Below are 25,945 nucleotides of genomic sequence, written 5' to 3'. Positions count from 1 at the left end.
AGAACTAATTAAACCTAACTAACCTAAGGACATCACACACATCCATGCCCGAGGCAGGATTCGAACCTGCGACCGTAGCAGTCACGCGGTTACAGACTGAATAAACAATTATACTTCAAGGCTTTAATAAGCTACATGGTAAGATTTGTACATACTTTTTGCTATGATGGTATCTACTGCATCTATGCTTTGCAACTTCTACTTTGTCATTTCCAGAATGAGATTTTCACTCTGCAGCGGAGTGTGCGCTGATGTGAAACTTCCTGGCAGATTAAAGCTGTGTGCCCGACCGAGACTCGAACTCGGGACCTTCTCTCGGCTCCAGACTGTAACGCCTAGAACCACACGGAAACAGCTTTATTCATAGACTATGTGTTATAGGTTGTTACATCTCTACCGGTCGTGAGATCAGATTAATGTACTTATGATCAAGTCAGGCTGTACGTGAAATTACTATTCCTTACAATCATAGGCCAAAAATTTTTACAATAATGTTTTCTAACTTACGCATGTTAAATGTCGTCATATGAAGAGTGGAACTGGAAGACTTTCTAAGTACGATTCTTTTCAAACACGCGTTTTAAGTGTTTTGTAAAGCCTCGTTGCCAGTTTTGTAAAGACCTCGTCGCTACTTCTGTGGAGGCCGAATTGCCACTGTTGTTACGGTAGGCACAGTTTGCGAGATCGTCAAACGGCTTGTGGTGCAGTACACCGCTAACACAATTTCTCCCTCCCGCTATTACAGAGATATGCCCCAGGATCAGGTAACAGGATAAGAGAACGAAGGTTCTACAACACTCCAACAAATTAGTAAGAAAGTCACACAAATGAGTTAAAAAGATTTACCTACTTTTGTGACTTTTTGAACGATTAAGTCTGTAACATTATTTGTAATATAACACAAAAAAGGCTGTCAATGGCTAAGTGCAAATAATCTTAGGTAAATTTCACAGTACATACCAAATGCAATTTATAACTGTGTGTTCACTTCTAAGAGTTCACTATACGACGTTCCCTATCTAACAAGGGGAAGGCCTCAGGCACGGCCAACCGATTCAGCTCAAATTTGGCAGGTCACTTGTGTACAACCTAAAACGAAGGAATCTAAGATATTTTGGGTCAACACCTCCGGAATTTTGAGAAAGTCACCCCTAAAGGTTATGACGAGCAATGAACTGAAAATTGGTGGGATCGATAGATAGAGCATTTTTCATCATCAGGTATAGGGTCCGAAAATGCATACATTTCCAGAAATCGAGATAAGAAACTTTTACAACTGCTGCTTCTGGACCCACATGATAAACGCTTTTCGCCGACAGCACCGATAGTGCAACGGGCAAAGGTAACTGGCTGGGACTCGGAGAACCCGGGTTAGAATCTCGAAGAAACCTAGCGGATGTTGTTCTTTTCGTTTGTATTTTTCCATATCTCAATTAATAGGGATAGGAGTGTTAATAAGGTAAGTATTATTATCATTCCTTATTGATTTCCTTACCTTATTAACCCTCCTATCCCTATCAATTGAGGTATGGAAAAATACAAACGAAAAGAATAACATCCGCTACGTTTCTTCGAGATCCGAACCCGGGTTTTCCGATTCTCAGGCAATTCAATTACCTTGGCCATTGCGCTATCGGCGCTGTCGGCGACAGTTGTTTACCATGTGGGTACAGAATCGGCAGTTGTAAAAGTTTCTTTCCTCGATTTCTGCAAAATTTTGCGTTTGCGGACCCCATACCTGATGATGAAAAATTCTCTATTTACAATTATCTATCGATCCCTCCAATTTTGAGTCGATTGCTCGTCATAACCTTTAGGGGTGATTTTCTCAAAATTGCGTGGGTGTTGACCCAAAATATCTTAGAGTCCTTCGTTTTAGGTTGTACACAAGCGACCTGCCAAATTTGAGCTGAATCGGTTGGCCGTGTCTGAGGCCTTCCCCTTGTAAGTCACCCCTGAACGATTATCTATAACCAGATGCGCGAAAGCTGCTCTTCTGTCTTCCGACTAGGCTTCTCCCTTGTCCTGTCATTGGCGGATTGAGGCGAAGTCGTTATCTTCATCCTCAGCGCCGCCCGTGGTGCAGGTGGAACTCTCGCAAGTGGCGAGTCTCTATGGCACTGGCACCAGATCGCATCATCGCGCCTGTGGTGCTTTTGCCCAGGATGTGTCTCGTTCGGACGACACAGCACAGTGCTCTTGTGTTCTCGATACTCTGTTGCATGTTCCTATATTAGTTCCAATAGTCAAATAATGGAGAAAATACACTACTGGCCATTAAAATTGCTACACCACGAAGATGACGTGCTACAGGCGCGAAATTTAACCGACAGGAAGACGATGTTGTGATATGCAAATGATTAGCTTTTCAAAGCATTCACACAATGTTAGCGCCGGTGGCGACACCTACAATGTGCTGACATGAGGATTTCTCATATACAAACAGCAGTTGACCGGCGTTGCCTGGTGAAACATTGCTGTGATGCCTCGTGTAAGGAGGAGAAATGCGTACCATCAGGTTTCCGGCTTTGATAAAGGTCGGACTGTAGCCTATCGCGATTGCGGTTTATCGTATCGCGACATTGCTGCTCGCGTTGGTCGAAATCCAATGACTGATAGCAGAATATGGAATCGATGGGTTCAGGAGGGTAATACGGAACGCCGTGCCGGATCCCAACGGCCTCGTATGACTAGCAGTCGAGATGACAGACACCTTGTCCTTATGGCTGTAACGGATCGTGCTGCCACGTTTCGATCCCTGAGGCAACAGATAGGGACATTTGCAAGACAACAACCATCTGCACGAACAGTTCGACGACGTTTGCAGCAGCATGGACTATCAGCTGGGAGACCATGGCTGCATCACAGACAGGAGCGCCTGCGATGGTGTACTCAACGACGAACCTGAGTGCACGAATGGCAGAACGTCATTTTTTCGGATGAATCCAGGTTCTGTTTACAGCATGGTGATGGTCGCATCCGTGTTTGGCGACATCGCGGTGAACGCACGTTGGAAGCGTGCATTCGTCATCGCCATACTGGCGTATCACCCGGCGTGATGGTATGGGGTGCCATTGGCTACACGTCTCGCTCACCTCTTGTTCGCATTGACGGCCCTTTGAACAGTGGACGTTACGTTTCAAATTTGTTACGACCCGTGGCTCTACACTTCACTCGATCCCTGCGAAACCCAACATTTCAGCAGGATAATGCACGACCGCATGTTGCAGGTCCTGTACGGGACTTTCTTGATACAGAAAATGTTCCTCTGCTGCCCTGGCCAGCACATTCTCCACATCTCTCACCAGTTGAAAACGTCTGGTCAATGGTGGCCGAGCAACTGGCTCGTCACAATACGCCAGTCACTACTCTTGATGAATATATAGTGTTGAAGCTGCATGAGCAGCTGTATCTGTACACGCCATCCAAGCTCTGTTTGACTCAATGCCCAGGCGTATCAATGCCGTTATTACGGCCAGAGATGGTTGTTCTGGGTACTGATTTCTCAGTATCTATGCACCGAAATTGCGTGAAAATGTAATCACATGTCAGTTCTAGAATAATATATTTGTCTAATGAATACCCGTTTATCATCCGCATTTCTTCTTGGTGTAGCAATTTTAATGGCCAGTAGAGTATATATATGAAGACGATATCTGTTCCTTCGGACATGTCCGAAAGAACGGATACCATCTTCATACACTCCTGGAAATTGAAATAAGAACACCGTGAATTCATTGTCCCAGGAAGGGGAAACTTTATTGACACATTCCTGGGGTCAGATACATCACATGGTCTCACTGACAGAACCACAGGCACATAGACACAGGCAACAGAGCATGCACAATGTCGGCACTAGTACAGTGTATATCCACCTTTCGCAGCAATGCAGGCTGCTATTCTCCCATGGAGACGATCGTAGAGATGCTGGATGTAGTCCTGTGGAACGGCTTGCCATGCCATTTCCACCTGGCACCTCAGTTGGACCAGCGTTCGTGCTGGACGTGCAGACCGCGTGAGACGACGCTTCATCCAGTCCCAAACATGCTCAATGGGGGACAGATCCGGAGATCTTGCTGGCCAGGGTAGTTGACTTACACCTTCTAGAGCACCTTGGGTGGCACGGGATACATGCGGACGTGCATTGTCCTGTTGGAACAGCAAGTTCCCTTGCCGGTCTAGGAATGGTAGAACGATGGGTTCGATGACGGTTTGGATGTACCGTGCACTATTCAGTGTCCCCTCGACGATCACCAGTGGTGTACGGCCAGTGTAGGAGATCGCTCCCCACACCATGATGCCGGGTGTTGGCCCTGTGTGCCTCGGTCGTATGCAGTCCTGATTGTGGCGCTCACCTGCACGGCACCAAACACGCATACGACCATCATTGGCACCAAGGCAGAAGCGACTCTCATCGCTGAAGACGACACGTCTCCATTCGTCCCTCCATTCACGCCTGTCGCGACACCACTGGAGGCGGGCTGCACGATGTTGGGGCGTGAGCGGAACACGGCCTAACGGTGTGCGGGACCGTAGCCCAGCTTCATGGAGACGGTTGCGAATGGTCCTCGCCGATACCCCAGGAGCAACAGTGTCCCTAATTTGCTGGGAAGTGGCGGTGCGGTCCCCTACGGCACTGCGTAGGATTCTACGGTCTTGGCGTGCATCCGTGCGTCGCTGCGGTCCGGTCCCAGGTCGACGGGCACGTGCACCTTCCGCCGACCACTGGCGACAACATCGATGTACTGTGGAGACCTCACGCCCCACGTGTTGAGCAATTCGGCGGTACGTCCACCCGGCCTCCCGCATGCCCACTATACGTCCTCGCTCAAAGTCCGTCAACTGCACATACGGTTCACGTACACGCTGTCGCGGCATGCTACAGTGTTAAAGACTGCGATGGAGCTCCGTATGCCACGGCAAACTGGCTGACACTGACGGCGGCGGTGCACAAATGCTGCGCAGCTAGCGCCATTCGACGGCCAACACCGCGGTTCCTGGTGTGTCCGCTGTGCCGTGCGTGTGATCATTGTTGTACAGCCCTCTCGCAGTGTCCGGAGCAAGTATGGTGGGTCTGATGCACCGGTGTCAATGTGTTCTTTTTTCCATTTCCAGGAGTGTATATAGTTAAGGCTCATCGGCCATTTGACCATCTTCTTGTGTGCAGATGCACAAACAGTGCCCGAGCTTTAGGGAATCGGCAAAAATCCGCAAGTAATGAGTATAATGGGCAGGGCCACTATGAATAAGTTGAGAATGTGGGTCTCACGATAGGCGTGCCAGAGATAAGTCCCTACAGTCGCACTATCCTCTGTGTTCTCGGTGGTTCAGATGGATGCCGGCACGGTGGCTCAATGTGTTCGGTCAGAGAGCTGGTTGGCCTCTGCAATAAAAAAAAACTGAGGGAAAGGATCAACAACGAACTTGAAAGGATGTCATGTGACGTCCGAAACGACGAAACACAACGATCAACAACGAACAAAAAAAAAGATGGATGGAGCGTCTGCCATGTAAGCAGGAGATCCCGGGTTCGAGTACCGGTCAGGGCACACATTTTCAACTGTCCCCGTTGACTTATATCAAGGCCTGTATGCAGCTATGGGGTATTCATTTCGTTGTAATGGAGAAAATGTTTAAAACATACATCACTAGAAGGTGCTTGAGTACCGTCAGGAGTTCAGTCAACTAAAGCTATGAACTCATTCCAGGTAATTCCAGTGCGTACAACTGACTTCTTAGATTTTAAAGATGCTGCTGAAACATTGTTGCCAATGCAGACGTGTAAGATCTCCATATACAGTATGATCAAAGTATCTCATACTTGCCCATCTCATATAGCTATTAAAAACTCATACTATGAAACAGAAGAATGGAAAAATGTCAGTGCATTCAAAAGTGGAAAGACAGTGGAAGACGTATGTCACGCCGTACTTCATCCCAAAGACCACCTGTATTTATCAGTTACAGAACAGAAAGACTTGCTGACTAAGTTGCCTCTTCTTTCTCAACAGAACAGGGAATTTTACAGTAAACTTTGCAACTCAGTAAAAGTGTAAAAAAAATCAGAAGCCAATAATGGGTGATCTTTTTCATGAGTATAATTTCGTTATTCTGTTATAAAAAATGTAAGAGAAAAGAGAAATTTTTTTTTTGGCTGCAGTTCTACTGGTTAAACCAGCAGTTCTGTGTTTATGTATTATATTATTACAAATAAAACGTAGAGCTTTAGCGTTAACGGCACTCCTGGTATGGCACTTAGAGCCAGCCTGGATCTGCGTTATTTCCGAACCGGGGCATAAACTTGACAGTGACGTAGCAAATTCTTCACGTCTCTTATTTATTAGATAGATCACACTCCATAATGTCTAACTTTGAGGAACATTCTTGAAGTAAAATGACGAAATTTTTTCAATACGATATTTTAGGGTGGAAAAGTTCTGCATCCTCAGCTTCAATTTGCATGAGACTACCTATTAGTGCAGAAGCAGTACTACTCTCGACTCTACATAATTTGCGCGAATGTTAGCACAAATATTTAATTTCTTTTAGAGGACACCGAAACATAACCTCACTCTAGCACTGCCCGCAGGCTTCTCACACAGCTGAGTCTGACTGCGATATAACCCGTTATATATAAAAGGCGTTCACGAAAACGGAAAAGGGTAAGGCATCCATGTCAGCCCTATCTCGAGGTTGTGCACTGTATCTGCCTGCTGCGCGTTTTCCGTCGTAGAAAAGTTATTCACAAAACGTCTCGACAAGATCGAGGCTTGGCCGTCCTGAGGACTAACGGCTTCCTCATTTTTTGATAGAAGTTGTTTTTGCGTTATAATAAATTATAACATCCTAAGGAGGAGCTCAGACAACACTAGTTGGTTTGTTTTATATTCTCATAGAATAAATTTAAATGTGCAGTTTCTAATGATACTATACTTTTACAATGATTTGTTCACGTCTCTTGCTGTTCAATCAGCATTGCGTAAGAGTTAATAAATCAATTCGGATTTCGAGCACACTCTTCATGCATGAAAAGTAGCGCTGTTCCGTCATAGTCTACCTGGCCACTACAATGAAGGCTGTGTCTAATTTATAGCGGTGATCCCAGTTACGGTATCTGATACATGAAAAGTCACAGGTTGTACCATTAATCGACAGTCCACTGCCGTGTAGCTGTCCCCAATCGAACCGCGTCCCTGGGTCTCCCTTTTTGGAATATGTGCCCTGGACACTGACAAAGTAGAACTTGCAATGCATAGGTTCAGTAGATACCATCAAACCAGAAAATGCAATTTATTATAGCCCTGAAGTACAATTGTTCACAGACAGCTGTGTATAATAGTGTATACTGCAAATACGAGGGTGAGTCAAATGAAAACCTTAAATTTGTAATAATAAATTAAAATTTCGCGCCGTTATCCTGTAAGTTGGTAAGCATATTACAAACAGCGCGCAGAATGGCCTGTAGGTGGCAGCATAGTGCAGATGCACACATACCGTCGCAGTATCAGTATAAAAATGGCCGCCCCATTTGCAACTTGCACCAGGGAACAACAGCGTTCTATTGTTCGGTTTTTGCGTAATGAAGGTGTGAAAACTATTGAAATTCATCGACAAATGAAGGTTCAGTACGGTGATGCACGTTTGCCACAGCAGAAAGTCTACGAATGGAGTAGGAAGTTCGCAAATGGTGTGACTTCGGTGGAAGATGCTCCTCGTCCAGGTCAGACACAACGAGTTGTGACTCCACAGAACATTGCAGCAGTTGAAGCCATAGTCAAGGAAAACCGCCGAGTGACACTGAATGACATTGCAGCATGTAAATAGATTAGTTCTGATGAAGAGGTACGCCACGCGGTGCATGAGTGGTTGCACGGACTACCAAAAGAATTTTTTTCTAAAATACTTTATGCACTTTGTAAGCACTGGAGGACTTGCATTGAGCATGGGGAAGATTATGTCGAAAAGTGATACAGCTTTGTACCACTTCTGCACAATAAATAATATCTTAAAAAATATTTAAGGTTTTCATTTGACTCACCCTCGTATTATATATTGAGCCTGGTGAGACTAGAAAGAACCGCAGTTCAAGCACGGTAAGTATAGAACAGTCCTTTATTTGGACAGATTTACCTCATTAAACTTGCTACAGATAGGCGCAAGTCATGCCCTGCGATATTGGGCTGCACATACATTGGTGTTTCACCACAACATAGAAAAATATATAGATATGTGTGACAGAGAAATTGTCATATAAATAGGTGTTTTTCACCAGTCGCAACAAAAAAGTTTAGTAAATATTATATATTACACAGGCAGCAAAATGGTGGCCTTTAAAAAAAAAGGAAAAAAGGTTGGAGTATATAGGAGCTAAACTATTTCTAAGTATAAAGGTCTCAGCAGAGTGGCAGCTTGGAGTGCAAATTATTCCTGCAATGGGTAACAGCAGGAGTGCAGCTAAAGGTCGAAGTGCCATCATTTTTGCGCAAAAAGTCTAAGACCTTAAAAAACAAACGTATAACCAGTTAAGGTAAAAATTCACGGCAGATCCTTACAATGGGAGAAATATGGGGTAATCAGAATGTCATAATGCATACAATAATATTAAGGAACCAAGGGGGTGTTGCATACATAGCACACCACAGTCAGAAACCTATTGAACCTATGCATTTCAAGTTCTGCTTTGTCACTGTCCATGTCACTGTTCCCAATCCTTTCCCCCACCCCCCGCTCTCCCTCCCCCCAACAGACAACGTAGCACTTACAAGACGTATATCGTAACTACTCCATCCCGTAAATGCAGCCGGCCGCGGTTATCTCGCGGTTCTAGGCGCGCAGTCCGGAACCGTGCGACTGCTACGGTCGCAGGTTCGAATCCTGCCTCGGGCATGGATGTGTGTGACGTCCTTAGGTTAGTTAGGTTTAAGTAGTTCTAAGTTCTAGGGGACTGATGACCACAGCAGTCGAGTCCCATAGTGCCCAGAGCCATTTGAAGCAACCGTAAATGCATTTCTCTCCCTTGCTCGTCATTCATTTATGTAATAATAATTCCATGTACGGCACTTCGTCGCTTTCTTGTGTGCCTACACCTACCCCATCGATCCTAGAGGGGAAAAGGAGTCAACATGTTGACTTGGAATTTGAACCACGTGTCTTTCTGTCTTCTGGGTTAAAGGCAGAAATAAACGTTCCCCGGTTTGGTTCCAATGGCTCTAAGCACTATGGGACGTAATGTATGAGGTCATCAGTCCCCTAGACTAACAACTACTTAAACCTAACTAATCTAAAGACAACACACACATCCATGCCCGAGGCAGGATTCGAACCTTAGACCGTAGCAGCAGCACGGTTCCGGACTAAAGCGCCTAGAACCACTCAGTCATAGCGGCCGGCTGCCCGATTTGGAATTCGATCCTGAGACCTTTCGGTTTCCAGGGATGCTCTTTACGTTTTGCCATTAGATCGCTGAGTACAGCATATTCACGGTGTTGCTGAATAGGACCACGAAGGCGCGCTCATTTGTGTGTGTGTGTGTTTGTCTCCGAGAGAGAGAGAGAGAGATTGAGAGACCAATGAGCTGCGCGGGAAGGGGGAAGAGGGGCGGGGGATCAGGGACAGAAATTTTTCCCTGAAATGCAAATCAACACTTTTCCTCAAAGCGTCTCGACAAGGTCAAACCTTGTTCACCTCAGGATCAATGACTTCCTCATTTTTTGATAGAACTTATTACTTACGCAATAACAAATTATAACATCCTAAGGAAGAGCTCAGACCTCTTAAGTCGATGGTGACATGGTGTACTGCATGGTGACATAGTATATTACAATATTATTGAGTGGTGTACACTAAGGTGACAAAAGTCGTGGGATACCTCCTAATATCGTGTCGGACTCCCCTTTGCTCGGTGGGCTGCTGTAGTTCGACGTGGCATGGACTCAACAAGTCATCTGATTTTCCCTGCATAAACGATGAGCCATGCTGCCTCTATAGCCGTCCGTATTACGAAAGTGTTTTCCGTGCAGAATTTTGTGCACAATTGAACTCTCGATTATGTTCGTTGGGATACATGTCAGGCGATCTGGGTGGCCAAGTCATTCGCTCGAACTGTCCAGAATGTTCTTCAAATCAGTCGCAGTAATTGTGGCTCGGTGACATGGCGGATTGTCATCCATAAAAATTCCATCATTGTTGCGAACATGAAGTCCATGAATCGCTACATATGGCCTCCAAGTAGCCGAGTGCTACCACATTTGTGCCGGAGGATCCATTTCGTCCCACGCCCGGGTTCCCGGGTTCGATTCCCGGCGGGGTCAGGGATTTTCTCTGCCTCGTGATGGCTGGGTGTTGTGTGATGTCCTTAGGTTAGTTAGGTTTAACTAGTTTTAAGTTCTAGGGGACTGATGACCATAGATGTTAAGTCCCATAGTGCTCAGAGCCATTTGAACCATTTTTTGATCCATTTCATTCCAGGCGAACACTGTCCACACCATTATGGAGCCACTAGGGTTCATGATTCGTGGGGTCTGCGCCACACTCGAACCCTACCATCACCTCTTGCCAGCTGAAATCGGGACTCAGCTGATCAGGCCACTGTCTTACAGTCGTCTTGGGTCCATCCGATATGGTCACAAGCCAAGGAGACGCCCTGCAAGCAATGTCGTACTGTTATCAAAAGCACTAACGCTGGTCGTCTGCTTTCATAGCCCATAAACGCCAAATTTCGCCGAACTATCCAAGTGGATACGTTAGTCGTGCGTTCCACATCGATTTCTGAAATTATTTCACGTATAGTGTTGCTTGTCTGTTAGCACTGACAACTCTAAGCAAACGCCGCTGCTCTCGGTCGTTAGTGAAGGCCGTTGGCCACTGCGTTGTCCGTGGTGGGAGGCAATGCCGGCAATTTGCTATTGCCGGCACACTTTTGACCCTGTGGATCGCAAAATATTGAATTCCCTAGCGATATCCGAAATGTAATGTCGCATGCGTCTAGCTTCAACTACCGTTCCACGTTCAAAGTCTGTTAATTTCCGTCGTGCGTCCGTAATAACATCTCAAACTTTTCCACACGAACCACCCGAGTACAAATGACAGCTCCGCCAATGCACTGCCCTTTTACACCTTGTGTACGCGATCTGTGTACATGTATATCGCTATCCCATGACTTGTCACCTCAGTGTATATTTCAGTAATAAGTACAGCATATTCACAAGTCACCTGAGTGGCCAAAGACCCCAGTGCCTTGTGACGACCTGTTTGTGTTTCTAGTGGTTAGCTGCTGCTTTACCGAGTCGTGATGAGTGGACGCCGTGTGTTCGCAGGAGCCTCAAAGGCAACTGGCAGCTGTCTTACCTGCACGAGCACGCCTTCAGCGGCATCCACAGCCTCGCCGACTTGTGAGTACGTCTCAGATCTCTTTATTTCGCTTTTTCCGTTGCTTTCAAAATAGCGCATGGCCTTCACAGCAACGCTCGTTGTTCTCTAGCAGCCCTTATGCATGCTTCATTTGTGATTTCCTGTCAGCTCTTTTCCTCACTGCATCAACTTAAATCGATCTGACGTAAGTCAGTGGTTAAGGTAACGGGCGTATTGTCGGGCGCATTTGGGCTCCACACCAGCTCCATCCACCCTTGTTTAGCTTTTACATGTTTTCCTACATCATTTCAGGCCATTTCTGATATAATTCTGTTAAAATATCAAGATCTATTCATTTTCGAATTTTCCTAGCTGATGCTTCCTGTAATAATCTCGAAGTGACGTTCCAACCATATACATGTCTCTTCGTTCTGGAACCCGAATTTGTTAGCAATGATCTTGCTAAAAGGTCTAACAAAATGAAGGATAACACTGAAGATTTTTTCTGATACTAAACTAAATTGATTCCAAACAAAAGTGAAGCTCTCCCACAATAGCTTGAAGCTACGAACTGATTGCGTGTTACGACTGTATTCGTTCAACATCTTTTTACTTCTGGAACTCCACTTACTTTTAACTTGTGTGGACGTCAGTAATGTCCTCCACATATAAGAAAGCACTGCACTCCACCTTTCCCTTTTCATTTGCTTACACTTTCCAATATGAATCCTCTGTCAGATTGCTATTACCCCTTTTCCTCATCTGTATTGATCGTTTACTTGTACCCACTATGTGCTGTAAATTTCTTCGTCACTAATCCCGTTACACTGCCACGCCTTATTGTTTGCTATTACCATTTCTTCTGTTATTATTATTCATGTTGTTAATTATAACTATTTTCGTAATTGCTGTTCAAATATTTACATAAATGTATCTAAATCACAAGCTCTACAGTAAATTAAGAACTCGTTTAACTAGATTTTTTCTAAAATTTATAGCTCGTTGTTTGCGCAAGTGAATAAAAAAAATACATACAGTTTCTCAAACACGTGCCCTCAAATTCCCTCCACACTATCCAAATTACACTCTCCAGTCACATCAACGTGAAAACATGTCAAAAGCCTGAATAACGACCTTTTGCAGCGCGGACTGCTGCTAGACGTGTAGAAGAGAGTCAGTGACATTCTGGAAGGTACCGCAGGAATGTGGTGCCATGCCGACCCCACTGCGCGGCCAACTGCGCTAGGTTTCTCGATCGGCCATCGATGGTGCGAAGAGCCCGATTGAAGAGGTACCACGGAAAAGTCAAACTTCCAGTGAATGAAAAAAACCATTGAAGTCTTCTGGTTCAGAATCTATGAAGGCATTCTATTTTAATTCTAGGGTAAAATGTTTCCAGTTACATAGGGGGAAAAAAGGAAAAATGGGCTGAATTACGGAGTTCGCAAGAGTTTAGTATTCTCATAGGCGAATAAAGAAAATGTATTTCGCAATTATTTAAAACTAACAAAACAGATATAAAGTATATCTACATCTACATGATTACTCTGCAACTCACATTTAAGTGCTTGGCAGAGGGTTCATCGAACCACAAGCATACTATCTCCCTACCATTCCACTCCCGAACAGCGCGCGGGAAAAACGAACACCTAAACCTTTCTGTTCGAGCTCTGATTTCTCTTATTTTATTTTGATGATCATTCCTACCTATGTAGGTTGGGCTCAACAAAATATGTTCGCATTCGGAAGAGAAAGTTGATGACTGAAATATTGTAAATAGATCTGGTCGCGACGGAAAACGTCTTTGCTTTAATGACTTCCATCCCAACTCGCGTATCATATCTGCCACACTCTCTCCCCTATTACGTGATAATACAAAATGAGCTGCCCTTTTTTGCACCCTTTCTATGTTCTCCGTCAATCCCACCTGGTAAGGATCCCACACCGCGCAGCAATATTCTAACAGAGGACGAACGAGTGTAGTAAGCTGTCTTTTTAGTGGACTTGTTGCATCCTCTAAGTGTCCTGCCAATGAAACGCAGCCTTTGGCTCGCCTTCCCCACAATATTGTCTATGTGGTCTTTCCAACTGAAGTTGTTCGTAATTTTTACACCCAGGTACTTAGTTGAATTGACAGCCCTGAGAATTGTGCTATTTCTCGATTAATCGAATTCCAACGGATTTCTTTTGGAACTCATGTGGATCACCTCACACTTTCATTTTCAAAGAAACGTTTTAGAATGTTTTTATGAATATAAACTTTTGGGTCAAACTATTCTGGCAACCAGAAGTGAGGGTGAAGGTATGCATATTCGAATGGCTACAACCGTATCACACACGTTTAGACGTCAGAGTGATTAGAAATTCATCAAAACATTCACGCAAAAAATAATTTTTTAAGAACAAAATGTCCTGCGTAGTTAATACGTAAATCTTAAATGGCCCATTCGGACACACAGAGTCTTGCCTTAAAGGTTAAATGTAATTCATACAGAGTAAACGAGAACAAAATGCACAAAGTAGGGTCTCACGGACAGTTTTGAAATTGTGTGACTATTTCCAAACATAACAAATAGAAAAGAAATAATATCCTACAGTAGCGGACGTCATCGGACACATAACCTGGGAGACCAGGTCTGTGCAGGGTGTATTGTCTTGATGAAAATGCAGACTGCTTGCAGTGCTCTGTAGGCGAAGGAAGGAATGCACAACGTTAGGACAGTAGTGCCCTGTAGAATTTGCCAGCTATAGACGATAGCAGACGTATCATTGGTTTCGTTTCATCGCTTGTTACCATTCGTCACTAAACGCGCGCCGGCCGGGGTGGCCGAGCGGTTCTAGGCGCTACAGTCTGGAATCGCGCGACCGCTACGGTCGCAAGCTCGAATCCTGCCTCGGGCATGGATGTGTGTGATATCCTTAGGTTAGTTAGGTTTAAGTAGTTCTAAGTTCTAGGGGACTGATGACCTCAGAAGTTAGGTCCCATAGTGCTCAGAGCCATTTGAACCATTTTTGAACTAAACACACCTATCCGAACAGTGGCCTAGAATGCATCCACTCGCATGACTCCCAAGAATTTGTTCGGTACCATCCGCGATTCATCTGTCTAGGCGACCTTTGTCAATATTTTTCTCGTTGGCATACATGGTTTAAGTGCGATACAATAGCTCTCTATCCAGTAGTGCGGTGTCACTTCCTCATGCTGTTAAACAGGTGTTATCCAGAAGTGAATTAGCGAGTGGTTGTTGCTGTGTAATGGGAGCGCGTTTTCACCAAACTCAACTGCACAAGACCTTTGAGTAACTTAAAAGAACTTGCGGCTTCAATAAACTACAGGAGAACGCTACCTCAGGTAACAAACTGCCGGTGTCTTCTTTGTCTGTTATCATTATTGCAAGCAATAGATACCCGCCAAGCCTCTGGTCTCTTAACATAGTCCAGCGAGTTCACAGAAAATTGAGGATTGTTGTGACACTGCTCTCGACATGAGATACAATAAAGGGTGTAAATTTTAATTTGACAAACCAGAATAACTCGAAAAATAAGATTCATACAAAAAAATGTGTAGAATCCAAATTTGATTATTTTCGAGGGGGACATCTGCTGGTGCTAAAATTAGCCCGCCATCCCAGCCCCCTTGGGGTGGGGCGGGAGGCAACTTTAAAATTTCAAATAGGAACCCCCATTTTTCATTGCAGAAGCACATTCTACATAAAAAACTACGTACATTTCGTGTTAAACATTTGTTTTGATTCTTGGTAGTTGGCGTTGAAATTCAAGAAAATCCATGTTCTCATTTTTGCGTGGAAAACGGTTACAGATAAATAAAAAATACTTATTTACTTCGTAAATTTTGATTCGCAAAAACTGAAACTCTTCCTCTCTCCCCATAGGGTGGGGTTTGAGAGAGAAGAATTAGAGTTTTACAAATGTTGACCCACTTACTAATTTTTTCCGCAGATTCGGATAAGTTTTGTTTGTCAACATTTGTAAAACTCTAATTACCCTCTCTCAAACCCCACCCTCTGGGGAGAGAGGGAGAGTGTTAGGTTTAGCGAATCAAAATTTACGAAGTAAATAAGTATTTTTTTTTTTATCCGTAACCGTTTTCCACGCAAAAATGAGAACATGGATTTTCTTGAATTACAGCGCCAACTACCAAGAATCAAAACAAATGATTAAAAGAAAATGTGCGTAGTTTTTTACGTCATAATCTGATTCTGCAATAAAAATAGGGGTTCCCATCTGAAATTTTAAAGTTGCCTCCCGCCCCACCCCCAGGGGGCTAGGGGGGCAGGTTAATTTTAGCACCAGCAGATGTCCCCCTCGAAAATAATCAACTTTCGGTTCTACATATTTTTTTGGTGTGAAGCTTATTTTTCGAGTTATTCTGGTTTGTCAACTTAAAATTTACACCCTGTATATACGGGATACCAATTCAGGAGCCGCAGTTTCGTCGTCTCGAGAACTGAAGCACTTCGATCTAAGCGTCTCGTTTGTTTTACATTTCGTATTAATTTGTACGGAATAACTCAGACTGATTCCAAGAATTACTTTATTAATACGCTCGATCTGGAGACCTACGAAGATTCTTGGTGATTTTGGTAAATGAGGACTAAGTGCAGGAAAGAACAAAGAGCAAGAAAAGTCATTTGGACATATGGTAAGATATGTGATCCAACAGAGGTATACCCATTTTAAGGTGAAGATAAAAATATCTTTGACAATATTGGTTTTAATCGCTGAAAGCACACATGAGAACACAGTAGACAATTGGGATTTTCTGTGTGCTCTAGAATTTAAACTCCTTACTGAAGAAGGCACTACCACATTAGAGGGCATTCGTTTCACTGCTCTTCGCCGACATGGCCCAGTATACCAACCACGAACAGACCGAAATGGTCCTTACCTGCGGACAGGCAAGTGGCAGTGGGCAGCCAGGAGCATGATAGTACCGGGAAAAGAATTCCCGGAGACACACCCGCATAGCCAACTCCAACACTGTTTCCTCGTTTGTGTGCGACAGGCCCGTTTAGGGGAATGGGAATTCATGAAAGGCAGGTGTACATAGGCCTTGGAGGAACAGGTGTTTAACACTGTAGGATATCACCTCGGTATCAGCATCAGGGAAGAGAACCACCTGCATGGCTAAGCCACACAATTCTCCACGACAGCTGCCATTATCGGTATCGCTTACAACGTGTGCAGGCCTTATTACCTATGGACGTATCACAACGACGTGGTTTTCTCGCTGGTTCTTTACACGGGCCACCTATTCACGGATTCGCGAATCTCTTGCTCAAAGTAAAGGCCGGAGCGACCGGAAGAAAGCGCCGGTGACGCCTGTATATAAGAAGGGTAGAAGGACGGATCCTCAAAATTACAGACCAATATCCTTAACATCGGTTTGTTGCAGGATTCTCGAACATATTCTCAGTTCGAATATAATGAATTTCCTTCAGACAGAGAAGTTGCTGTCCATGCATCAGCACGGCTTTAGAAAGCATCCCTCCTGCGAAACGCAACTCACCCTTTTTTCACATGATATCTTGCGAACCATGGATGAAGGGTATAGACGGATGCCATATTCCTTGACTTAGGGAAAGCGTTTGTCTCGGTGCCCCACTGCAGACTCCTAACTAGGGTACAAGCATATGGGATTGGTTCCCAAGTGTGTGAGTGGCTCGAAGACTTCTTAAGTAATAGAACCCAGTACGTTGTCCTTGATGGTGAGTGTTCATCAGAGGTGAGGTTATCTTCTGGAGTGCCCCAGGGAAGTGTGATAGGTCCGCTGTTGTTTTCTATCTACATAAATGATCTTTTGGATTGAGTGGATAGCAATGTGCGGCTGTTTGCTGATGATGCTGTGGTGTACGGGAAGGTGTCATCGTTGAGTGACTGTAGGAGGATACAAGATGACTTGGACAGGATTTGTGATTGGTGTACAGAATGGCAGCTAACTCTAAATATAGATAAATGTAAATTAATGCAGATGAATAGGAAAAAGGATCCCGTAATGTTTGAATACTCCATTAGTAGTGTAGCGCTTGACACAGTCACGTCGATTAAATATTTGGGCGTAACATTGCAGAGCGATATGAATTGGGACAACCATGTAATGGCAGTTGTGGGGAAGGCGGATAGTCGTCTTCGGTTCATTCGTAGAATTTTGGGAAGATGCGGTTCATCTGTAAAGGAGACCGCTTAATAAACACTAATACGACCTATTCTTGAGTACTACTCGAGCGTTTGGGATCCGTATCAGGTCGGATTGAGGGAGGACATAGAAGCAATTCAGAGGCGGGCTGCTAGATTTGTTACTGGTAGGTCTGATCATCACGCGAGTGTTACGGAAATGCTTCAGGAACTCGGGTGAGAGTCTCTGGAAGAAAGGAGGCGTTCTTTTCGTGAATCGCTACTGAGGAAATTTAAAGAACCAGCATTTGAGGCTGACTGCAGTACAATTTTACTGCCGCCAACTTACATTTCGCGGAAAGACCACAAAGATAAGATAAGAGAGGTTAGGGCTCGTACAGAGGCATATAGGCGTCATTTTTCCCTCGTTCTGTTTGGGAGTGGAACAGGGAGAGAAGGTGCTAGTTGTGGTACGAGGTACCCTCCGCCACACACAGTATGGTGGATTGCGGATTATGTATGTAGATGTAGATGTAGAGGCTACCTTTATATGCGGTAGTATCGTCAGCCTTCACAACACCCACCTGTGGGCTACAGAGAATCACCATGGAATGGTGGCAGCGAAGCATCAGCACCAGTGCAGTCTCAATGCGGGAGCGGGCGAACGCCTCGTGGGACCAGTCATCCCTCTATAATGCTTCAGATGTGAGGCGTACCTGCATTTACTGTGGCTGATCTTTCACCCTCTGCTGAGAGACTTGGCTTTGGTTGTACGAAGGGTAATGTGGCTACTACAGGATGCTCCTTCAGATCGCTTCCGCGTTTCCGTGCGGAGACATCTCGACAGCATCTACCCTGGCCGATGAATGAGACGAGATGGTCCAGTCGCATAGCCGGTCCGGTTAGCGGATCTCAAAACTTTAGATTACTGCGTTCGGAGGCACTTGGAGGAAGAGGTGCGTGCGAAGCCCATCCTGCATGTGCGGACACTAGAACAACGCAGTCATGCTGCCTGCGACTCCATTCGGTTACAGGATGCGACAGTCGAATGTGTGCGTGAGTTGTTGCTGCGTCGTGTTCGCACATGCATTAAGGCCCATAGGGTCCATTTTGAACGTCTTTTCTAACAATGCTTTCATCACAGCATGTCGTGCACACAATTGTACTGGACAGGCATGATGAATTAATAAATACCCTGTAGCGCAGATCCCATGCAATTCTGGCCGTTTGTCCATATGATCTATTTTGCTCCCTGTACACTCGGGGATCGTATCCTGCAGTTTGTTCTGGTGCAGCAAAAATCAAGCTATGCATGCTCTCTTTTCAGCCGTCTGCCTCACTTTACTGTAGTCCACGAATTGATGTCTTCAGATAATAATTAAAAAAAGATTTTTTGAACAACATTTTCGCAGATCCGTGCAATTTCGACTTTAGCTATTATCGAGTGGTTTGGATGCAACCAAAAACAAACATTACAGCTACACGCACACCGCAAAATACCGATACAAGGATTATACAGTGTTTACATGGAACAATAAGATTTGATAAGCAGCAAAAACTAACACTGCTAAAGCACTACAGCCGACGAGATAGATGTGAAAGATGAAAAGGATATGTGTCGGTGTGGCTCTTGTCAGCCTTTGTTACACAAGCCACCTACATAATCGACCACAATACATTTCATTACGATAAAATTTCATAAAGAGAAATTAGGCATTGTTTGCTAAGTTTATCCTTTATAATGGATGGCAAGGATTGTTGAGGAACTGGTCTCGTGGTCTCCACACACTTTCACGTCGTTCACCATATTTATGGCATAAGATATTAATTTGTGTAGGCGCCACGAAGCCAGTTCCTGGAAAATCATCTACCATATACCCACGGTGTGTATTATATACTCTGATAACCGAAATTCAAGCTCACACTCATTTTGTTTCTTTGACTCATGCTGACTGTTTTTGTGTGTGAGGATTTAAACCACTTGATGATGATGATGTCTGGTTTGTGGGGCAGTCAACTGTGTGGTCAATTTTTGCACAGTCCAATTTTTTCACAGTCCAATCTAGCCACTGATGATGAAATTATGAGGACAACAACCAACCTGGTCGGGAATCGAACCTGGGACCCCACGATCCAGAGGCAGCAACGCTAGCCACTTGGCCAAGAGCTGCGGACAAACCATTTGATGATGACCTAAAGGCGACATCGCAATTACGTTTTTTCAATTACTGAATGATGTCTTCTTCTTCACTTCGAGGAGAACGCTTATAGCCTGTTCAGTCTTCACATAAACCACCTTTTACTTGGTCTTCCTACATCTCTCTTTACTACAGGTCTACAGTCTATTACATGTCTGACCATTCTTTCTGGCCCCATTCTTTCAATATGCTTCTTCCACTTCGTTACCTCGTTTTCTCTTCTTTCATTCATGCAGAATATATTTAACTCTTTCCATGTTTCAGAATTCTTCATTTCCTTAAAAATTACATTTTATCTGACTGTATCGTTCTTCCATCTTTCTTAGTTACAGTCCAGACCTCACTTCCTTATGTGAGCGTATTGTTGCAGTTACTTTGTACAGTTTTGTCTTCGTGTCTTTCTCGGTTCTATTGGCTAATGTTCTAAGCATAGTTCCACACATCATTTGAAAATTATTTAACTTATTGGAGATGTCAATATCATGTTCACAAATTACATCACTTCCTAATAGCAGATACCTGTTCAACTGATTTTCCATTATGCATTATGTTAGAACGTAACTGGATATTTTCCTTTACAAGCCATAAGTTTTGTTTTGTTTTCTGATATTTTCAATTTATAGGGTTTAGCTATTCAGTCCAAACGATATAGAGCAAATTTTATATCATCTTCCGTCTTTTGTAAAATTATCTGATCATCAGCAAAGAGTACAGAATTTAAATGTATGTTTGTCGGAATTAATCTTCACAAAATACCTGCAGTCAATGCCTAACATGTCGTTAAAAAATTCAACGAGGCTGATAACCCAAATTAAATGCAATATTAAAGAGACTGTTATCGTAGTTGAAAATATGGTACGTTTAATACTTTCTCCTCTTAGCCTTCCCTTCTCGACAAATGGGTAGTGTAGCTCCTCTTACTTGTGCCTTATTTTTTACTGTCTCAACAACGTAACAGCCTCTTAGGATCTTGTTAAACCGATGCTCGCGGGCCTTTAGAGACGTGTTCCGCCATATCTGCGTATTTCGTGCTCCGCCTGGAAGCAGAGTGTTCCTCCAAAAGTCCCGAAAGTTTCATGGGTCCTATAAATCATGTTGGCCGGTAAGGCGACGTAATTTAAGTTTGTTTGTTCGGTACCAGCGATGAAAGGTTTTAATACAGCTCGATCAATATGGTTCCCTCCGAGAGTCTGAAAACTGTAAGGTTAAACTTCTCCGTGTGGCAGCCGCAGCAAATGTCTTCCTGTTCTGGCGTTGCCACAAAATAATTCCTGAAAACGCTACACGTATCTGGCGCGATTACCAATTGAAGCGAAGATAAACGTTAATGACGTCCGTGCTTATCGTTTGGGAAAGCGCGGTAATTTCGATATCCTGGTGAATAAAATAACTTATTTTCCATATTTTTTTGTTCCTATCTCAGGTTTTCAGACTTAGAACTGGACCGTGGAAAGCTCTTTTGATATAGACTGCGCACTCATAACTCATAATGATCTATTTCCCTGAAGTCGGTGTAAGTATACTTGAAACAGTTCACTGCTCACATTTAAAGCTAATCCTCTGAGACAGACGCCACGGCCTTCTTAACGTCCACGTCAATTCCGTTAAAACTTGACATCGCAGATCATTTCTCTACCAAAATATCAGCTACTTTTTGTATCAGAAACATTCTTCACACGTGGTGCCATAATCGGAGATATCCTGTTCACGATATTTCTACGACACTTTACTGTTCTAGCACATCATATCACACAGTTAAAAAGCAATTACGTTACTCGATACGCGTAATAAAGTACCAAACTTTCATTTGCCGGTTCTTTTTGATTAATTTGTAAGTTCAGTAAAATCCCTTTGTGATACACTTACGTGCATAAGACGATCCTAAGCGTGTCAGTCATAGTGTAGCTAGAAAACAAATTCACATTCTATTAAACGTTATTGACACACACCTATTATTTAATTTGTAGAATAGACATTTACGGCTTTCTATAGTCTTCTAGACGACAACCATGAACTATGTAAAAATAAGTACTAATAAAAGAGCTTTGACAAGTCATAAAGATACAGATTTATTTATATCAGTTTAGAATTTCACATCACAATTGTGGTATCGTTAGTAGCTTTACATGTTATTCTAAAAACACAATAGCTGACGAAAAGTGTTACATGATCAGTTTGTATATTTGCATATGTGGTGCATTAAGGATTAACATATTGTGGTTAAATAAGCATACCTTAATAGCAAATAGTCAGCCTTGTAACACAAAGTTGATAGTAAATTAAAAAAATCTTTGCTAAACGTGTTACGTATAATCTTGATTTTTATGCTGTTGCTAATACAACTTTTTTCCGAATAGAAAACGGCGAAAAATCTATGGTTTCGTTCAATAGTTATTCTCTTATTGTTGGAAGGAATTTACTTCGAAGACGCCACCGGTCATTTCCATTTTTTTTTTTCTTTTTTGATGTCCATGAGCAGCTCTTGCGTGTAACATGAACCCAGAGAGGGACACCGCGTTGCAGTTCCCCTTTGTTGCATCATAAATGGCCCTTTCGGCATGCCCTCGGCTTTTGCATGTATCGCGTCCAGTGATGGACCTTTTAAGGGTATCAGGCGACTTTTGAAGCACAGAGTTGGCTTTCAAGTCTCAGGATTGCCGAAGTGTCAGCACAAGATAAACTCACTATGTGCAGTGATTGAAGATCCCTAAAAGCTTAATAGAAGAGGAACAAAACGGCGAAAGCCATCAACCAAATTAAAGGGCTTCATATTTCAAGCATAAATTTGCAAAAAAAAAAAAACATAGGTAATCTCCAGAAAGTAAACAGTAAGCCATTAATCTTTACATCCCTCCTTCCTTCATATGGGAAAAGAAACGTTACTTACCCGCACAACAGAACTATCTATTTTTCACAGAGCGCTATTGTTCCAACAACGAAACGGAGATTGCTTCCATTTATCATAGTCCAAACAAGGACTTTCGAGAATCGACTTATGTTACGTAGCAAATCGTTTTATGGCACATATTCCAAGCTGAGGACTGCCGTCTGCATAAAATCCAAAGTCTGAAAAAAGCTTGCTCTGTCCGCATTGAGTAGAGAATGAGACATAGAATGAGAAAAATAAAAGAAATTTATGAAGGCCAACTTAATATATAAGAGACTACACCTTGATTTATGGTGCAGCTGGTAAACAACAAAGAGCAGCTAATGCAATCGCAGTAATTATTAATAAGAAGTGGACTAATACGATAGATTCTTACGCTTTTGCAACTGACGGAATACTAACTGTTAGATTTAAAATACCTAGAGGTCACTTGACCATAAGTGGGATATATGCCCCTGAAGACGTAGAAAAGGAAGAAGAAATAAATAGAGAGATTAACTTATTTTATCGCCGCGCGGGATTAGCCGAGCGGTCTTGGGCGCTGCAGTCATGGACTGTGCGGCTGGTTCCGGCGGAGGTTCGAGTCCTCCCTCGGGCGTGAGTGTGTGTGTTTCCCCTTAGGATAATTTATGTTAAGTAGTGTGTAAGCTTAGGGACTGATGACCTTAGCAGTTAAGTCCCATAAGATTTCACACACATTTGAACATTAACTTATATTATCAAGGCATTTGACTTCTTAAATGGGTGCAATACCGATTAAAGATGTTATACGTATGTTTGGTGAAGATCCCTTGAAAAATAATGCGGAGAAGCTGAGACAGTTTGCCGAATTTAACAAATTGAGGATAACAAATATTTTCCTTAGGAAAAAAGACATCTATAAGAATACTTGGTGGGCAAGGTCGGTAACAGACTATTTCATTACGAATAAGAAATTATCAAAAGTAAAAGATGTAAGAGTCTTTCGGGAAAGTGATATATCAACGCATCACTATATGCTAATATCAAAAATGCGTCTTCTAACAATGTGGAAGAAAATAAAAAGCCATGAAAAAGCTAATGAAGAAGTATTTAAACTGTACCTATTAAAAAAAGAAAATATAAATGCTTCATATAGAAGAAGGTTATCTGCTTACCTAAAAAGAAAAAATTAAAAAAAAGAAAAAAGCACGGAGTTATCCTATATATTAACGAGGAGTGGGATAATATTATACAAGCTGAAAGGACTATAGATAACAAAGTGTTAGGTTAAAAAAGGAAAATGAAAGTGATGTAAGAAAAAAGGATTGAGGATACGGAATGAAGAAATTACAGACTCAATAAGAGAAAGCGAATTAGCTCATCTATAAGCATTACAACAAACAGATGAAGCAAAACATATATATAGGGAAAACCAAATGAGGCAAAAATGTGATAGTGAAACTTCGCTAAGAATCTCGGTAGAAATTTATAAGAGCCGTTGAAGACGATATACATGGAAGATAAATAGCAGTCTGTAAATGACTTAAGCATCTAAACAGTGAAGATAGAGGTGTAGCAAATATAAATATAATCGAAGAAGACAATGGATACAGCATTTCCGGGATTTATAGTCTAATCACTCCCTGGGAAAAGAAGAAGGAAACGATGAGCCTCTTTATGGAAATGTGGATCCTATTGCCTTAGAAAAATTACAAACAGCATTAAATGAAAAAAATGAGAGCAAGAATACAGGAAAAGATGGAATAAATGCAGAGGTTTAGAGATATGTGGGTCCAATACTAAATCAGATATTTCTGAATCTAATTATAAATGTTCGAATGGATATCAGATTCCAAGATCCCGGTCGCATGCCGAAGTTATGCTTAATTTTAAAAAAGGTGCTAGAAACACATGTGAAAATTGTAAAGGAATAAGTGTTTTGAATGCAGTATATAAAATGTGTGCAACAATATTAAGTCAAAGAGTGCGAGCAATCACAGATGTTTTGTAGCTAGAATAACAAAACTGCTTTAGAAAGGAACGATCCTGTACAGATGCCACTTCCACAGTTAAGCAGATAATAGAAAAAACAGGTGAATATAACCCTGAAACTCACATAACTCTTATTAATTACGAAACAGCAATCGGTCGAGTAGAAGGTAAAACTATGGGAAATCATGACTCAAAGAAGATATTCGAACTATCTAATCAAAATACTTAAATATACAGATAAAACTTGGCCAGACGCGGATAGGACTCGCGCACTGTGTGTTGCGTACAAATTTAATTATGTGTATAGACAGTTCATCCATTGCGGAAATCGAAAATCTCTTCTATTTTTGCCTGTTACCGACATAGATACAGACAAAGTGTCGCTCCCAGGGATTCCAGAATTTTTGAGAATGTTTTAATTTAAATGATATAAATGTGACATACAGTCGTGCAGAAGACAGGCGACCATTGTTCTACTAATCGGTAGTTCTCTATTCAGGCTGACTGAGTCGCCAAAAATCAGGCAAGGCATGACTTCATTGCTTATATGGCGTACTACGGAATTTAACCATCGTCAGATATCTTATGTGCAAATGTTTTTTCATGTACAACTTGAAACGCAAATCTGCGCTTAGTAATCGCTCCTTTGTATCTGATGAAGGATGAATTCCAAAACGCATCATATGACCCAAACACCTAATTGTGAACTGCAGAGGAATGATATAGATGTAGATGTAGGCGAAGGTGATTCCTTGCGTGATGTTTGACTTTTACTATTGCGACCCAGCCAGCCTGAATCCAGAATAGATAGACAGTGAGATAACAAACGACAATTTTTTTGTTGCAATGTAATTACAAATTTACTGTTTTCGGATTTCTTTTCTTTCGTTGTACTCAGAAACCTGCTTCTTGACACATTTCATGATTCTAGTCCAACGGGAAGTACCCTATAGGTTTTGATGAGTGAGTTTGCGAGTGTAAAATATGTGACATAAGTGGTCGTATCTTTTGACTGCATTCACTTAGAAGCTTCAAGCTTTTACACCGCCAAGCGACCTTAGACCTAAGTATGTCACACACGTTTCTCTTTGTTACGTCTACCCATTCTTGAGAAATAGGGTGTTTTAACAGTTGGACAGACAGACGGACAACAAAGCGATCCTAAAAATACAAACTGCTTGCATGTCGAAAACGGAAGGTATAGTAAAAAGAGACATATAAACCAAGGTGTAAGATAGGGTTTTAGCTTGTCTCTTGTTTTGTTTAGATTTTGTGTGGACGATCTGATCAGAGAATGGATGCATAAAATTAAGAGAGACCTTTGTATTACACTAAATTTTGCGCTGAAGGTGATGCTATTTGCTGATGATCAGATTATAATTTTAAAAAATAAGACGAGCTGCAAAGAGCTGTATATATGTTA

General features: G+C 42.7%; 1 protein-coding gene across 1 annotated transcript in view; it reads left to right on the top strand.

Moving 5' to 3' along the window:
• The window catches only part of LOC126242682 (thyrotropin receptor-like), a 706,981-nt gene that overhangs the window by 393,825 nt on the left and 287,211 nt on the right, over positions 1 to 25,945 (top strand). Inside the window, exon 7 of the mRNA XM_049948112.1 lies at positions 11,316 to 11,390. Coding sequence (XP_049804069.1) covers positions 11,316 to 11,390 — 75 coding nt within the window. The remainder of the gene's footprint in view (positions 1 to 11,315; positions 11,391 to 25,945) is intronic.

Source organism: Schistocerca nitens, chromosome 1 (assembly GCF_023898315.1).
Source record: "Schistocerca nitens isolate TAMUIC-IGC-003100 chromosome 1, iqSchNite1.1, whole genome shotgun sequence".
Classification (NCBI taxonomy): domain Eukaryota; kingdom Metazoa; phylum Arthropoda; class Insecta; order Orthoptera; family Acrididae; genus Schistocerca; species Schistocerca nitens.
Note: the sequence above shows the minus strand (reverse complement) of the source record. Positions and strands in the feature narration are given on the sequence as shown.